Here is an 18090-nt window from a genome sequence, read left to right as displayed (position 1 = left end):
CTCATATATTCTTTCAAAGTCACCTTTAGATTCAGACACTTTTTCTTATATAGACACACACACACAGACACACACGGGCGAGTCAGAATCCTCCTGAGCACAGAACAAACAGCGCATCACGCCCGCATGTAGAGAGAAGGAGAGAGAGCCACGCCAGACAAGAGAATATAGAAAAAGGGGGAACATTTGGACAAATAGAGAATAGCACGGCACCGTCACATGGGGAGCACAAAACAGCAAATAACAGAGACAAGGTCTGATGGTAGCCCTTGGAGCAGCTGTCATATTAAATAATAATGAAGGATCTATTAATATGCAAAGGAAGCAGCAGCCGACTGGCTTAACGCTGTCATGCCTCTGCATATTGTCAGGATCTTCATCATTAATTAACATGCTAGCTGCCCCATACCTGCGCCAATGTCAGAACATTTCTTACAACAAACACCCCCAATGCCTGTGCCCTCCGCAACTAACTTGTATAATTAAATTAAAATCAGATTAACTTCACATCAGTACACAAAAGACCCGACTTTTACCACTTTTTCTAGCAGTGATGATAAAAAAGAAGAGGAAAAAATAACCAGAGCTTATCTATTGTGTTCCTGTGCTGTCTCTGTTAGTGTCTGCACCATGGGCAACAATGAAAACACACTTTATTTATCGGGCGAGCATGCAGGATAAGCGGGGAAGAGGCACTCCATGTCAATGAGCATGGCCGCCTAATTTTATGCATGGACTGGTGGCAGCGCACAGCAATGACAAACTGGGGTTGGGAACAAACGCGACTCTTAGGTACACCGCACCACTTGAACTGTGCTATCCACATCATGACAAATTTAGTATCAATTACACAGCGCGCTAACCTTATGACAAGCAGGCGGCCCCGAAAGAGGAGGGGCAGAGACACAAAGAACTGACACTAAATTACCTGGTGCATACTGGATCTATTTTAAAATGGCTTGAAGTGGCACAAGATGAGATGATCCACTCTCGAAGCTGACGTGCTAATTGTACATCAAAAGACCATAAATATTACAATGTGTCTCCACCTGCAGTACGAATAGGAAGATCTCTGAGCTACCGGAATCCACTCTAACGCTTTGTCCAGGATAGCAGAGCCAAACAGCATTAGGAAATATTGTTTTTTATCAGTAAAGTACAGGATGCACACCCCGGTTAGATGTAGGTGACATTCATTTCTCTAATGGTAAATGCAGTACTCTTGCCTTATTCAAAAGGTTGAAGCCATAGCCAGGACATAAATGAATTATATTGAAGCTGCTGCTTAAGTAGTGGCCAGAGTGTGAGTGGAGGCCCTCTCCACTTTAAAGGAGATGTCATCTCAGTGTGGTGTCAGTCCACAGCAAATAATCCGATTTGGGGGGCCAATCTGCCTGTAATGCATCAGCAACTGGAAAAGCTCCAGCGCAAACTCCCCCCCTGAGGGCATGAGCGAAAAAGCATGCACACGCATTCAGCGCCTCACACGTATACACACACATGTGCTTTCACACACATATGAGGGTATTTCCTTAAATGGAAAGCTAAGCATATTAAGATGTCCTTTTTCTAAATGGAACTGGTGTCAAGGGCAAAGATACATATGTTAACAATGTGTTTCACATAGGCCTCTCTGGTCCTGCTTAGAGTGTGAGGAAGAAGACATCTTTCCACTGTGTTGAGTACGGGCATTGATTTGATCTAATATGATTTGAGTCCATGTCTAATGCCTATGTCTAATATCTGTAAGGAGAAAAACAAGCTTGCACGGAAAGATTCCGGTAAACTAAATTCCTAAAGGAGATGAGGAAGAAACATCAGCATAATGCATTTTGCAAATGTAACACCGAGAGAGAAACGACTTGCTACAGTAAACAAAACATTTCTTAGAGGATTTACTTTTTATTTGTGGAGTGTTGTTTAAGCCTCAGGGACGCGCCGTGGGCCCACATTCTGTCTGTGTGGGCAGGCGCTCGTCTGAAAAACCAACTAATACGACATGACGTGATATGTGTAACTATTTAAGACGGTCTTGAATGTCGGTTTCTAATCATCAATCAGTTAGATTTGGACGTGACAGGGTAGTTCAATTAGCCGCCTGCTTAGATGCTAACTTACGTGTGGTCAATTATACTTAAATTATTAATCTGTCAAAATCGGTATAGCTTCCCTGACGTTTAATGCTTAATACCATAATCAAAAACAATAAGTGGTTTAATCATATTGCGCAGAAATTTGATAGGAAAAGTTGGGCACGCTCGAGGCAGTTATGAGAGGACCAAAAAACTCAATTACTTTATCTCTGCCCCCTGAATACCCTGACTAAAATGTCAAGATCATAGAGTCCCTCTGGGCTTTAAAGGGGACGATATCAAAAGGCCCTTTCTGTTGCTTTATGTTCCACTAAATAACACGGCTCTGTCTCATCATTGTGCCTCTCTTGTGTTCACCACGGCCTTTAAGTTGGCCTTGTACACCATGGCACAGATAGCCAGTGACCTCACCCTATATTCCCATAGTTCAAAGCACTAGAGCCTGTGAGACTCTTTTGTACCGTATCACACAAGGATGGCCCAATCTGTGTTTAATATTGAATTTCAAACACCTCACAGACGCCGCTTTGCTTGCTGCCTCTTGGAGAAAGAAAGGAAAGAGAAAAACAAACACACACACACACACACACACACACACACACACACACACACACACACACACTTAGACTGCTTTTATAGAGATGGAGAAATGTGGGAGGTAGAATAATTACGAGTCTGTTAAAAAACTGTTGTACAGCCAAGATTAGCGTGGCGAAAACCAGCTGCGGTGTTTCATCTCTTTGTAAAGTACTACAGTTAATAGTTGGTTAAATACAATGTGTGCTGAACGCTGGATGAGCATTCAAAGAGCTCCGTTCAACTGTACAATATCATTAAAGAAAGACGTATCAAAAAGGAGAGCAAAATATGCAAATCAGAGCACTTACAGCCACCGACATCAAAGCAAGTCACAATGAAGCCGGGGCCACAAATAGAACAAAAGCATTAGTTGCAATAAGACTTGGCCCAGGGGTAAGTTAGGGCACAAACAGGTTTTTTTTCTTCCTTTTTTTGTTGTTGATTCTTGTGGCGATAAGCTTGCTTTAGCATCACCACCACTGCCCTATGTACATATACCAGTGGAGTGGATTTAATCGCACTAATTAGAATGCACTCAAGGCAAAATGCAACATCCACTGGAATAATCTGAGAGAAAAGATCTCCACTCCAATTTATTCTCCCACCCCTACCCCCCAACCCCCCTTCATGGTTTGCGGGGATTTGAGCTGCAGAGGATCTGTTTTTGGTAAACGAGTGAGCGGCTGGTGTCTGGTGGTTGGGTGCATGTGTCACTTTAGACTGGTTGCCATTTGGAGGACGAGCTGCGGGGCGGCCACTGGTGGGGAGGGTTGCGTATGTGTGTGTGTGTGTGTGTGTGTGTTTGAGTGTGTGTGTGTGTGACAGACAACGAAAGAGAGAGAGAGAACGAGAGTGAGAGAGAGAGAAGAGGCATGCAGAGTGAATCAGAGCCTTAGCAACAATGACAGAGCGCTGTAGACCAAGCCGTACCTGTGGGTGGGATCATGCCAGGGGACATGAGGCCAGGGACCGAGTGGGGCATGATGTGGGGGTTCTCGGGCGATGTCACACTCTGAGTCCTCTTCGGGGGCCGGCCGGGTCTGGAGCTGAGAAGAAGGAGGAGGAGGAGAAACGTGGGTGAGAAACGAGTAGGAGGAGGTGGTTAGGTGGAGGGAGGGATGGAGGGAGGGATGGAGGGAGGGAGGGAGGGAGGGAGGGGGTAGTGGCGGGGGGGTGTTAACGTTTGGAGCACTCCAGAAATGCAATTCCATTCTAAACAGCTAAACATGTACTGTAAATAAATTTCTTTTTCAAGGACAGTTGCTTTTCTGCAGCTCGACATAATAGACTTCCATAACTAATTAGATTACACGGTGAATTCATTTCCTTTATTGAAGATCAACCACTTTTTGATGCATAATTCATAACTCGTACCTCGTTACCTGTTCCTTCGTATTAATATCCCCCCCACCCACCACCCCACTATTTGAATTGCCTCGTTTGCATATGCTAAAAAAAAAATCCAGTGCACTGGCCCCTCGGCCTGGAAATTACATGTTAACTTGTTATAATTATTGCAGTCAGGCCACTATTGATTTATGAGACTTTTAAAAACCAAATATGTGTAGTTCTGGTAATGAATGATATTTTAAGGTTCTTCAGGAAATTAAAAGGCAATGGCTGCCTTAGGAAATGTTCTGCTTGCTTGATTTAATGCGCGCCTTAGCTGGAAGGTGGTGTGACAAGAGTGATTCAGACCTGTTGGACGGTTCTGATGGGGGAGTTTTATTACACCAAACGAGGGGCACAGATCCAGCCGTGATAAATGACTGTGCCACCTCACTGTGGAGGAGAAAAGGGCCCCTACTGAAGCAGATACACCCCTCACTTTCCACACATCTTACTCATTCTCTTATTAATACAGCTTTTGAGTTGCAATCAATACCTACTTTGCAGTGCTGGCTTATAGTTACAAAGAACAAGCCTACAGGGTGAGAAAAAATATAATATAATAACATATAATGAGTGTGGGGGGGGGGGGGGGCAAGATCCTAAAGAGGTATATTCTTTATGAACAAGGAGCTGCTGGGTGTCTCAGCCTGAAGATGAATTATGGTGACTTGACACAGGTGACATATTGGCTTCATACATTATTTGGCGTACAATAGTCCATTTTCTAAGCTTAAGCAGGATACTAAGTTCTCTATGAAATGAGTGCAGTCTAATCCATCTTTAAAACACCAAAGGGTTTCGGTAGCGTGCTGTGAGGAAACCTGGACAAACTGGGGCAATTTTTACATAAAAAGGACAAACTCGAACAAGTGGCGCGTTGGCGGCGCTTCCCTACTGGCCCTTTAGGAGAATGTGTTCAAGTACATTTGTATTCTGTTAATAGTGTTTGAAGGGGTGTGCCAGGTTTCTTATAGAGTAATGTATGCTGTGTTCTTTTTGTCTTATGTCAAGCAAAGTCTTCCCATAAATATATCCCAATTGGGACTAATGATTTAGGTGGAAGGATACATTATTGTGGTCACCATAAAACAGCATCATATAACTTGAACTTTTAGGGTTTAAAAAACATGTATGAGTTTTTTTATAACCAACAAAGGTTTAAAAATGATTCAATCAATTTAACCAACTGATGCGCTGAGCGTTCAGATTTATTTACTTTTTAACGATGATGTCTCATTCCGGACTTTATCAACCAGCGCAGTACGCGAGGCTGTTAGTGTTACAGTACATTTCACTACGTGTCCCAAAGGCAGTATCTACGGAGTGATGCAGTGTTTGAGATCAGATTCCACACAGGCCTTAGTAGTTGAATTTATTCAGCCGTGTCTTGGTGAGGTTTATTTACCTCAGTCCTGCTAATAGAGTGCACTCGCTCTATCTGTCTGAATGTGCTGACTCTCTCATATGCAGGCTCTGGAGGTTTTAGGACTAAAAGCAGACCTTCACCCAACTGTGTCCCCTTTAGTGGGAAAATATATATAAAAAAAAAGTGATAGAAAGAAGTAGCAAGAGGGGGAGCAAATGACGGAAAGTGAGAATAGGGCAGTGAGAGAGTGAGAGAGAGAGAGAGAGAGAGATGGGGAGAAAGAGAAATGAGTGCCCGTTCAACCTAGGAATGTCTGGAAATGTAATTCCTATTTCTATAGAAGCACCTCTTTGATCTTATGAGAGGGAGAGATCGCACACAGTTTTGCTGTCATCACTTTCACTTGTACTCTGGCTGAATTATTTATGAAAGACCTCAATAGAGGGTATGTGATGGGTAAAAGGCTTTTTACCAACAATGCTAAAAGCAAGAAAAAAAACGGCCTTCAAATGGACAAAAAAATGTCACATCAACCTTAGATCAAGTCAAGGGGTGTGAACCGAGGTACAAAGAGTCAGGTAAGTAAAGGTAATGTTTAGATAGGCTGCAAAATAGTCTGTCTGCGTGTGTTAGGGATGGCATTTCAGCCTCGCTCAGCACACAAACCACACTGGGCTAGCCATGAAAGCAATACCCCATACAGAACAGGAGCTTTGAACTGAGGAACCTCCAAGCAACAGGAAATACTCTCCGAAATTAAGGTCATTGTCTGCCTTTTCTCGTGACTGAGTAGTCTAAATTTACAGCATCCACTGTTCAGGGAGTAAATGGTATGCTATGACTGTTATGCTATTTTATTTAGTGTTTTCAAGCCTTACAATTCATGTAGTTCCATGGTATAATGCTTAACAATATGCAATTTTGAAAAACCACAGCCGAAGCATACTGTACTTTATGCTACCATCACTGCAGATCTGCTTTGGTCAGAGCCATTCAGGCTAATACACTGGGTCCAGGGAGGAACTCAACCTGGCCTCAAACAAAAGAGCCAGGCTATTTATCAAGCAGCAGATGCTGATTCCCTAAATAGCCTGGCACAGAAACCCCTACCAAACTAGGCCATTATTGCAAAAAACGGATTGCACAACTGGATTTATGATTGGGGATTTTGGTACTTGTCTTTTTTTCCGGGCTGTTGTCTTTTCTAATCTTTTGTCCGCCTACTTTTTGTTGATCTCTTCGCTACTTTGAAATGTTTCCGGAAATAAGAACTCCTCACGATTTTGAATTGGAGTTTTATTTGGACAATATTTGTTCTGTACCGAAAGGTCAATCTTGAAAGAATTTTTATTTCCGGCTTTGTTTATATTCTTACTAAAAGATATTCAGGACTGTCATATCTCTGGCTTCAATTAAAGGGAAGAGAAAATAGGCCCCCACCAGCTAGCTTTGGGCCTGGGACCACAAATATGTTACACATCTATTCTCTCTTTCTTGTTTCGCTACCATGGTGAAAAGAAAATAGTGGTGAACTTTCCCTGAACCAGACTTCCTTTAATGGCCCGGCCGTGTGTTGACCCAGCAGAGTCGGCTGGAACCTGATACTATCCAACACACACACACACACTACGCTGGCTGCGCAGGCAATCAGATTACTCGGGGCCCAACAATACACTCCACAAGAGTCCAATTTCAGCGCTACAATGCAATAAAAGCAGAATAATTAAATTCACGTTCTCACCCCCGTTTACAGGAAGTCGACACAAGGTGATAGGCATAATAAGAGGCATAATATCGCATGAGATATCAGAGAACCCTTTTTGATCTTGCGAGAAAAAAAATTCTGACATCTCACTCACTATCAGACACTGCTCTTTCTGTCGGCGGAAGTAGTGACTGAGATCTTATTACCCAGAACGCCCGTTAATGCAGTGATTATGATCTGTTATAAATCAATTGGAACCGCAAATGTAATGTTTAGCCCAAGTGAGCGCACTCCCTCGTCAGATTGAGTTACACACAAAAAATATCATCCGCTCCTCCCCATCGTCGGATATCTTTAGGAATTCAACCTGATTATGTCAATAGTGACTGCTGCAGAGTTTGCAGAGAAAGAACATAATATTGTTTCCTGGTGGGTTATGATTGAGCCATTAACCTTTTATCTCACTCCTTTTGTTTGACGTCTCTAAAAGGTGTACGGATGGGGAGATATTTATTCCATTTCCGCCCAGTCGGCCAAAACAGGCGAGTGAATCATTCCGTCTGGGGGCTTGTGTAAACAAAAAGGCCTCCTCCTCCAGGTCTCTGCCAATCAGACCTTATAAAATATTAACCCAATGTCATTGCCCTTTTAAAAATCTCTCACCTAGAATTCCCTAATTGTTCCTTTTCTTTATCTCTCCGGTGCAGAGAGTAAATAAATTAACAAAATAGCTTTTATCGCACTGAGTAACCTTTTAACTGAAGGATTATCTGGGGTTTATTTTTCATTTCTCTCACAGCGATAGCAGGAGCATGCCCCATTGATTGGTTTGCCGGGGTGGTGACCAGCCACGAAAACAAGGTCTTATTGATAAAACAAAGCAGCTCCTTACCTTTTAAGTGCCAGGTCAGGCAGAAATCCAAGAGGCCTCAGACCATCAGGGGGGCCCAAATATGCTTAGTTGAGAGTTTTTTTTTGTTGGTCTTATTTGGTTCAATCAAACAGTTTAAAAATATGCGCGCAACTCCCCCGAGAGGTTAACTATGTTTGTTGAAAAACAGGGATAACATGGCTGCGGTGTATTTACTACCAATTTAAATTCCCCATGGATCAGATAACAGAGGTTGGTTGAGGTGAAAAGATGAAATGTTTAACTTTAATTCTAGAAGTTAGTTATTTTAGACACCGGCACTACTGTTTGTTTTCCCCGCTTTGAAGAAAAAAAGGTGCCTTAGGGCAATACAAGGAAGATTCACATGCAGGTATGAATAGGAAAACGATATTGTCTGCTGTCAGGAAAAGAACAAATACTGGTTTCCCACTGTGGATTTGCAATGATCACACATGTGTGTCTAATTAATTATTGGCTGATTGGAATGTGATCTCATTTCTTCAGTAACCCCCCCCCCCTTTATCAGCTATGGAGAATCAAAATCATCTAACGTGTGACCCTTTGAAATGTTGTTCTAAGCTCATTATTATTGAAAAACTCAGCAGCAACAATTTAATATTTGATGGATCCCTGACATTAACAATTAAAAAAAATATTTAAAAAACATTGTTCGGATCCATTCATCACTCAAATAATTGTGATATAATAGTAACAGTAGGTGAAATGAAATCAGGATCCCAATATCTTGACACGAAAAAATAAAATAATAATCGACAACAAAACAGAAAATGACAGGAATATATGTTGCTTTCAACAAAAAGGGGGAGAGGAAAAAAAATATGATTTATACTTCCTGCTGACCTTGGCAGTCTATTGGTTGTGATGATCATAATCTTGGAGTCACAGTGTGATACATGGGAATGCATTCACTCATCCATCTTTTTCATGCATCCATCTATCCTTGTATCTGTATTTGCATTGAACCTATTCTTGGATTATCTCAATCAGCTTCCCCCTTGCACCTGTCAAACACCGCCTCGCACAGGTAGCCACATCGCTGCCTTATCTGATCTAGATAGCTGGATTACAACCAGTTTGTGAGTGTGGCGAGGGGGAAGAGAGAGAGGGAAAAAAACAAAAAAAACATGCAATTTTTTTTATTTATTAGGGCTAGGAACAGCTGCATCCGTTCCTCTTTGCAAAACTGTGAACCTTTTGTTACGGAACAATATATCACAGATCAAATGGTGTGAAATCAAAGGCGGGAGAGAGAGTTAGCATCAATCCCCAACTAAAACCTCCCTTTTAAAGTGCTGTCTGTGGCTCTGATCCCTGTGTGGACTAATGTGCGGAGGGGTTAAGATCAGTTAGTTAGTTGTGGGAGAGAGTGGGTGCCTTCCTGGTTGCCTTTTGTCTGGGCTCAGGGCCTGATTAGAACCACGCTGGGTGTGATGGTTACAGAGGAAACTCGGGAGCTCATTCCCCCCACTGTCCTCAGAGCCTGTGTCACAGAAAAACCGAAGCTACAGTAGCTACAAAGAGCTTACTCGTGTAATCACATTCTATTAAGAGCTGTTTGAAGCCTCTCAGCTGTGAAATAGAATCTAAGAAAGATCTAAAAACACGATAAATTGCCGATTATTTCCCATGCATCGTTAATGTTAAAAGCTGATTTCATAATTGTGTCTCGCGTATAACTACACAGAGTCCAAGATTGTTTAGTATCACATCAACAGCCCGCTGATAATGAGTAAGCAGACTTTCCTACATCACGGCAGCTGATGAGGAAAGCCTAATTGGTTGACTTTTTTTCTCCATGCCTAATGGATGATTCTCTTAATTAAAAAGATACTGTACCAAATGTTAGAAATCAGATAGCGCTTGAACTAAATGCAGTTAATCAAATGTATGAGAATGAGCAGTTCCAGGAAAGCCTAAAATGAGATTGGTAGATATGATTTTGCTCCAATATTTATTAATTGCAAGTGCCGTTGGTTAGGCAAAACAGAACAGGTCTTATCTTCAAAAACTGCGAGGGAAATTTCATCTAACCACCGCTCTCTCACTGATCTCTCTTTTTCATGAACTGCGATGCATATGAAACAAGTCTTCAAAACAAGGCTTTAAAAACTTACCCAGTCAGGGTGCCTTTGAGGATATTTAATTAAAATCTAATCCTGCATTCATTAAGGCTCACATAAATTAAGCTGTCATTCATAAGATTTATGGATTCTCATTTGCATATTGCATACAATTCATCAATTACTCAAGTATGAAAGGAGCGCATTTCCCTTGGAGCTGCCTGCTAGCCTGCCAACATTTGAAATGAGAGAAAGAGCACGACTGTCAGGCATTCACTGCAAACTTTATCCCTACAATGTCTGTGCGCTGATTAATCTCATTTTCTAGGCATCCCTTACAAGATTGTACACAGTCCAGCTGCACTTTTCAATTATTTCCCCTGTCCTCTCGACTAACTTTGAAAAGCAGGAGGACGGGCTAAATGTGGACTGGGGGGGCTACTTTAGTCTTTATGTATATAACATGGCTTCTTTTTTTTGCCAGGGTAATCATAAATTAGAGAGAGGGGTTTTTAGTGATCCTAATGGAAAGGAAATGTAGTAATTTTATTGCAAATTCCCATCAGGCAAATATTCTGCATGCTATAATAGCATATTTCCTGTCACATTTAGAGAGGAATACATCCAGCAGGCATTCTGACAGAGGGAGAGAAAGAGCGAGAAAATGATAGAGCGGGAAGGGGGGAGGGATGAGGGAGAGAGAGAGAGAGAGAGGGGGGGAGAAAACAAAAGAGATGGGGGAGAATCTTAGTGCTAAACACATAAAAACTCCCTTTTTGGAACGTGGGGCTATGGGAAACGCAGTATGGAGTAAGTGCTTAAATCAAGCGAAGCGTGAACACATCTAAGATAAAAGGTCAGGCAAAAAACAAACAGACCACTCGCGAGGACGAATGGAATTAATTGACTCATTAATATGCATGGCTAATAAAGCTCGAAATCCTTAAAACAAAAATCATTGTCAACCATTCCCTTTTTAATGGCTCTTATTTTCAGCATGAGGAGAGCTAGTCTACAGGGAGTATCAATCTTAGGGAAGGGGTGGAGTTCCTGCGCCAACACAGGCTCGGGGTAACCTCGGTGTTGTATGCTCATGTCCTCCCCAGCAGACAAAGGCGAGAGTTGTTCTGGTGGAGGGATTAATTGAGAATTAATCCCAGTTTCTGGCAGTGGAACAGACTCGGCAGTTAGAAAGTGAAAGTCATCCTGAAGGGTAGTTAATTGGTTCCCCATAGCAAAAAGCTTTGGAGAAGAGAAATCAAGCTGCATTTTCATTTAATCCCTCCCCATTGTTTTGTGAAATTGTTGTGGAGAGTGACTTCAGATAGAGTCAACAGTTAAGGCTTTTAATTTGCTTTTAATTCCGCCAGTGGGGCGACAATTAACAAAACCCCAAAGAACAATAGCTGTGAAAATTATGCGTTCGATTGACTCTAAGTGACTCTGAAATCAAAAACCGATAAGCAATTAATATACTGTACTCTACAAATGGTAAGTACCAGTCAGCGGCGTGCTTGATGCGCTCCATCTTGTTCTGTCTCTACCTCCCTCCCTCCAGCCCTCCGTCTCTATCACTCTCTCACCACTAAGGCTTTTGAACTTTGGGAAATAGCATCACCAGATTGTCGGATGTGATTAATTTCGGGTCTTAAATGGACACAACAGGCAGAAAAGGGTGATGTAATCATAACACGAAGAGACACGGCGGCTAACAGCCCGAGATGCAGGAAGACGGAAAAAGAGAAGAAAAAAAAGAGAAAGACTGGGTATAGAGCAGAAAATAAATAAAAAATGTCTAGAGCAACAACTCACAAACACACTCCAAGTTCAAGCTAAACAGGAAGACCATGGTGATTAGCATTAATTGCACTGAGGATTGGAATCCTGTGTGAAACATTAAACAAAAATGATCTAGTGTTTATTCGCTGATGTTCTTCTTTTTTTCAATAATTAATGAAAAGTAAATACTTGGAGCAGTCCAAAAATGATCTAGGGAGGAAAAGAAATGTTTACATAATCGGGAAAAATGTTCCCATCTTCTCTCTCTCTCTCTCTCTCTCTCTCTGTATACATGGAAAGGTTAGGGCTCGAGTCTGTTTCTCACTGTTTCCCCATCAGAAGTAACAGTGTCTGTTCCCCCGAGTCTCCACTGCTGTGAGAGTGTTTGCATATTTAGATACCAGCGTACCCTGTTTATGCAGCCCCACTCTCGGCTGCTTCAAGTTCACTCCAACGCAAGCCCTGATCAATTTGGCCAGCTGTGCTTTAAATGCTGTTTACAACAATAACATTGCGGCTAACAGAGCAGCAGAGCCTAGCGTGCAAGCACATGCACTTCCCATAGAGAGAGAGAGAGAGAGAGGGAAAGGGAGAGGGGAGAGAGAGAGAGAGAGAGAGAGAGAGAGAGAGAGAGAGAGAGAGAGAGAGAGAGAGAGAACTTCAGAGGGAGCCCCCAGCCTGCACATTCCCAGACGAGCATTTGTACGGAGTTAAAGACGAAATCAAAGTCCCGACTCCTCAGCGAGACAGGGAAGAATTGGATTCCATCTGTGTACATGTCTGTGATCCTGCCGGAAGAATCTCTCGCACTACATGCAAAAGAGAGAGGAAATAACAGGAACTCCAACTTACAGTTCCACCCTGAAGTCGGGGCCAAATTGAAGGCGGCACGTAGTACCCAGTTTACAGGGCTTCATATCCTGACAGGTGACGACTGACTGGCACTGAGCAGAACATATAATGTCAGGCTCACTGAGATCCCCCAGAATACATAACAATTCCTTTTTTTTTTACAAACTGTCGTGCGCTTCACAAATAACTCTGTTTGGGGTGAGATACTGCGTTCCTTGAGACTTCAGATTGCTCTTAAAAGCTTCATGAGAGATAGAACGAGAGAAGGAAAAAAAAAACTCCATTTAAGCCTGGCAGGAGAGCAAATAGGCCTGCTCAGCAGATAGCCGCGCGAGGCTGCTGGTGTCCTCCTGCTTGATGATATAATTCTTAATGTACAGGCCTGACTAGACATAAATCTTACCCAAGCATCACCTCACCTGAATTCTTTTCTCTCTCTCTCTGTAACTGTCTCTCTCTCTCCCTCTCTCTCTCCAATGATGAATTGTTTGCTACATCTCGGAGACTAAAACCCTTCAACCTCTTCAAACCCGGGTTTCTAATAACGCGTAGGTGTTGGGGAGAGGTGACAGCATGATGAATATCACAACAGACAGCTCCAATATGGGACAATTTTACCAGATCAATATCTCACTGCAATATCAGAGAAAAGGAGCTGATATTAGTCTACACAGTGTATTACAGATAGGGTACATTTCTTCTCCCTGCACTCCCAGTGAACCTAGGCTATATTTCATCCGTGTCGGCAATGGTTTACACGAAAAAAAAACGAAAAAAAAAAAACGCGCTGGAAACTAATCATAGCATGGTAGCCGCGACCAGATGCATCCGCTTAAATTTATCCATATGTGTGTGTGTGACGTGCCCATAACACCCTTGTTTTAACACGGCGACGGACTTGCAAATAAACTGTGAATCACATTAAAAGGATGTTACAGACCATTATTTTCCAGGGAGAACAAATGTTTTGTCACATTATAATAGAGAGATCACAAGTCTCATGTGGGAGGTGAGGCTTTTGAAGAGGAAAGAAAGGCTGAGGAGGCTGAAAGGGTTTTCTCACATTTGAAAAAACATGTCATGAACTATTTAATACACCAGTGACTATTTCCAATTTCACATCAGGTACACTCTACCTCACTCCTTCAACATTTTGAAATACAAAACAGCGAAACTAATCAGGTTCACAATTATTAAAGACGTCAACAGCAAAGAAAAAAAGTTGTGCCTAATAAATCTTGGAAATGTTCAAACAGGTCCAAATCTAATCAAATGGTACGTACATATCTCAGTGTGTGTATGTGTGTGTGTGTGTGTGTGTGTGTGTGTGTGTGTGTGTGTGTGTGTGTCATTAGTGGTTCTGAGTTTAATTTGCACTAAATTACGGTTCAAGGGATTCATCCCAGTACAAACATTTGTTGAGCCCTAGATGAACAAATCAATCACAAAACCCTCTCTGACAAATTAACCGACACGATTCTCTTTGTCAAGTCTCCGCGCGCGAAACAACGTGGCCGAGTGTAACGTGTGCCTGAAGAAATAGAATGAGACACCTTCTATTTCCCAGGGAGACGGATGCATATGGGGAGAGAGAGGGAAGGAATGACAGAGGGACCCAAGGAGAGAGGGAGAGAGAGTGTGTGTGCAGACGTTGCTAACGCTTAATATCTTCCCCTCTCCGGGGGGCCGGGGCTGGGGGCCCCTCTGCTGTCAGCTGCAATAGGACCAGCCTTTTTGTGAGTGCCCGAGGATCCTTAAGGGCTATTAATGGAACACAGTATCCCTTGTGCAGGGAACTTGTCAGTGTTTCATTAGAGACTGATAAACATATAATACATAAGTGTCAAGCCGTGTGTGTGTGAGGTGCCATGCCGCGGCGGGAGGGGGCGAGCCGGACTTTGGGATTGCAGCACAACAGTCATTCCCATGGTCTTTCACTGACAATATTAATGATTTCAAAAAGAGGGAGGAGTGTGTGTGGGGCGGGGGGACATCAAAACCTGTGGAGCATGCTGTTGTCATCACAAAAGAGGAAGTCTATAACTAGGGTGCAGCTCGGCAAACATAGAATAATATTACAGGTCTTCAACGGTGATCTAAATAAATAAAAGTATTATGTGGGGGGATATCTAGCCGAGATAAGACCAAGCTGACACATCTCTGTAGGTTCTCTTCTTAGCAGATAGGGGCCAGAAGAAAAGTACAAGAAAAAGAAATACATCATATTCAATTAAAGTTCTTTTCGCAACACTACTGAACAAATCAGCCCACAGCTGGGACTCTGGGTCTAGTTCACAAAGTCCTTTTGATCATTTTTTGTGGCAGTAAGAGACTTTGGAGTCCCATGGAGTATGGGACCGAGCTGATCTTATTATGATAATTGGGATACATCAACTTCAAATAGCACTAATGGAGTGAGATTTCCGTGATCAAGAGCACATATTCGACTGTAGAAGCAAGTTCACTTTTCTTTTTCTTTTTTCAGAAGCAGTTATTATGCAATGCTCTGGTTGTGTTCCCAGTGGGGCAACTACTGAGGACTGCCAGCACAACCAAGAGTATATACGCTTTTAGCTTTGGTGTGTTGGAAGCGACACTGACGTTTTAGCACCTGCAGAGAAGTGTTACCGTGTAAGTAAGTTATACGTCTTATTTCCCCCCTAGAGTGAGTAATTGGTTACCATGACCGTTAATCAGTTAATCTTCTCCTTTTCATCCCCCCCCCCTCCCCTCCCTCTCTTCAACCTGAGAAATATCAGAGGTTCAATAATTAAAAACGTGTCAGGTGAAAAGTCCAACGTGCTTCTTCACACTGTATGTTCTCACATTCCCTGCTTTGTTCGTCTTATTAACCTGCTCTCCGCTCGCCGCGCCTTTAAATGAAATCTTTAGCCCTCTTACATGTGAAATTAAAACTGCCCTCCCTTGAGCGCTTTTAATTATTCTTCTTCGGGAGAAACTTCCACTTTTGTCAGCGGCGCGGCCCTTCTTTCTTTCCCAGTCGCCCTTTTGCACACACTCCCACTCACACTGGCCAGGTCTGTCATGCTTCACTCCTCCCTCCAGCCTGCTTTTTTTTCTCCCTTTCTTTTTCTCTTCTTCGGCGGGTCTGTTTAATTCTCACCTTGCTCTGCCCTTGTCATCAAGCCGTTGAAGCACAAAGCCAGGAGCAAGGGAGTGTTTACTCATTTCCCCACTACATTACCCCCCCTATTAATCACCGCATGGAAACTTCTGGACACTGAAACATCTCCGCAGTCGCTATGCCAGCTGCTTCCTATGTTAACAGGGCACACTTTAAAGGTGCACTATGTAACTTTGGGTGTGTCAGAGAAGTAAAAATGTTGTTATTGTTAACAGTTATTTTCTCATAACTGAATAAACAAATGTTCCTCATAGGAAAATTGTATCCCTGGAACACTGTATGAAGTTAGAGAGCTACCTTAAAAGTATTTCCCTGTTGTTGTTGTTTAGAGCAGCAGGGCCCACAGTTTTGTTACTATTATTATTACTACATTCTAGTTTTACGTTTTGTTCTGATTTACGATGATTGAATTATTCAATACTAGGAATTAGATGTAAAGTAAATATGTTTTGTAGACTCACTGCAGGCTCTGCAAATGTAAACAAATCCCGCCCTAAAAACTGCATAGTGCACCTTTAAATAACTGCCATTCTGAGAATCATCTCGTATTATTTTAAATTAGTCAAAGCCCACCATAAACACCAAGTCCCCGAACAACTTGTTTATACAAGCAAACTCCCTCAAGACAAGACTGTCATTATGTTGAAGGGTTCAACATGTCAAATATTTGCAAATGTATTTTTTTTCGAAATGCCACAAATGATGCCTTTGTGGAAACTAAACAAGATGATGGCTCTTGATGAACAAAAAAAGTTGAAGTAAACATGAGTTGGTTGACATTGAAATGCATGATGCATTGTGTGCACACAGGACTGGCAGAGGTTAGTGTCTCTAATTAATCAAATTTAATTGCATGTAAATTGTATTTTAAATGCAGATGAGGGGGGGGGAAGCAGTTTTGGAGGAGGAGAACGCACCCTCTTGTTACTCTTCACTTGTTCTATTTGCTGAGATCAGAGAGGAGAAAAATTACGGTTTGTAAAAGTAAACTCTGTCTCTAGCCTCTGCATGGTTTATATGGAGAAATGAAAACAAAGGCAAAAACTGAAAAAATAAATAGCCAGAGAGAATTTGATTCAGAGCCCTTAATGTCCACACTCGGTGCCCCTGTGAAGCCGCTGCAAAGTATTCTTATGAAATTCAATTAACACACCAGCAGCTTTTCCTTTTCTCTCCTGCCCTAATTCCCACATTCCCGCTGAAACGACTGCATTCCCGGCGATTATGCTAACCGCTTGGAGTGCACCATAAATTCACAGGTCTGGGAAAGGCTGTAACGAGAGCTCCTTAAATATGGGAAGGAGACGTTTGAGAAGATGGATCGCCGTGGGCTAGCGGCAGACCGGCAGCGAGCGGGGGGAACTTGTTTGTGAAACACATGCTACTAGCTGCTATACTGCCTCTAATGAGGCTATGGACATAAGCAACATTATCATTAATGATTGAACCCCTCCTTTTCCGGCTTTCCCCTTTATTTATTTTTTTCCTGCCAGAGCCCCCTATCCTTTTTTTTTTTTTTTGCAATTACTGTTTTACTGGATAGCCCGAGGGTTGGCAGGCGGCATGTGTGTTGGCTACAAGGCGAAAGAAAGGGACCCAAAATATTTGAAATTCAAATAAATGGCTAATGTAAATAGTTTTGAGAAGAGTTTACCCAGTGAACAATGGCCCCTTATGAGACACAAGTGCGACAGAGGGAGAGAGAACAGGACTGCATGGTGTGGGGGGGATCGGAGCGGTGGGGGTTTTGGAGGGAGGGATGATCCAACACAATGTGGCCCTTCTCCTAAAGCAACTTGTTATCAGGCGCTACGCAGAGCCCCCCATTCAATCTGCATTTAAATACATTTCAGTCCGCTCACTCATTTGCATTCATTTCTCCCATTATATTTTGAAAATGGCCAAATGTCTAGCCAGCACAATGTGGGAGCCTATCACCGGGCCAGGGGAAGCCCACACCTGATGCCAATTTAGCCTGCTTTGGATCTATTCATTGCCATGGCCCGATCTGACAAACTCTCGGCCATCTTCCCCATCCAGGAGACTTTTCAATTGGATCTGCTTGTGGTGACAAAATTGTTTTGCTCATTTCTTTCTTCTTCTGTTTTGTTTCCTCCCTTTTTTTGTCCCGTGCTTCCTCTCTCTCTCTCTTTCACCATCACTCCCTCCGTCTGCGAGTCTGGGTGTCTGTTTGGGAGCCATGGGA

General features: G+C 42.6%; 1 protein-coding gene across 1 annotated transcript in view; it reads right to left on the bottom strand.

Annotated features, from left to right (window-relative positions):
• dachd (dachshund d) overlaps nt 1–18090 on the bottom strand; it is a gene marked incomplete at its 5' end in the record, with an annotated part of 96911 nt that overhangs the window by 45270 nt on the left and 33551 nt on the right. The window contains one exon of the mRNA XM_080037588.1: nt 3603–3718. Within this exon, the coding sequence (XP_079893714.1) occupies nt 3603–3718 (116 nt within the window). The remainder of the gene's footprint in view (nt 1–3602; nt 3719–18090) is intronic.

The sequence above is a fragment of the Ammodytes marinus genome, assembly GCF_949987685.1.
Source record: "Ammodytes marinus genome assembly, chromosome: 12".
In the NCBI taxonomy this organism is placed as follows: Eukaryota; Metazoa; Chordata; class Actinopteri; order Uranoscopiformes; family Ammodytidae; genus Ammodytes; species Ammodytes marinus.
This window is presented reverse-complemented; position numbering and strand designations above follow the sequence as displayed.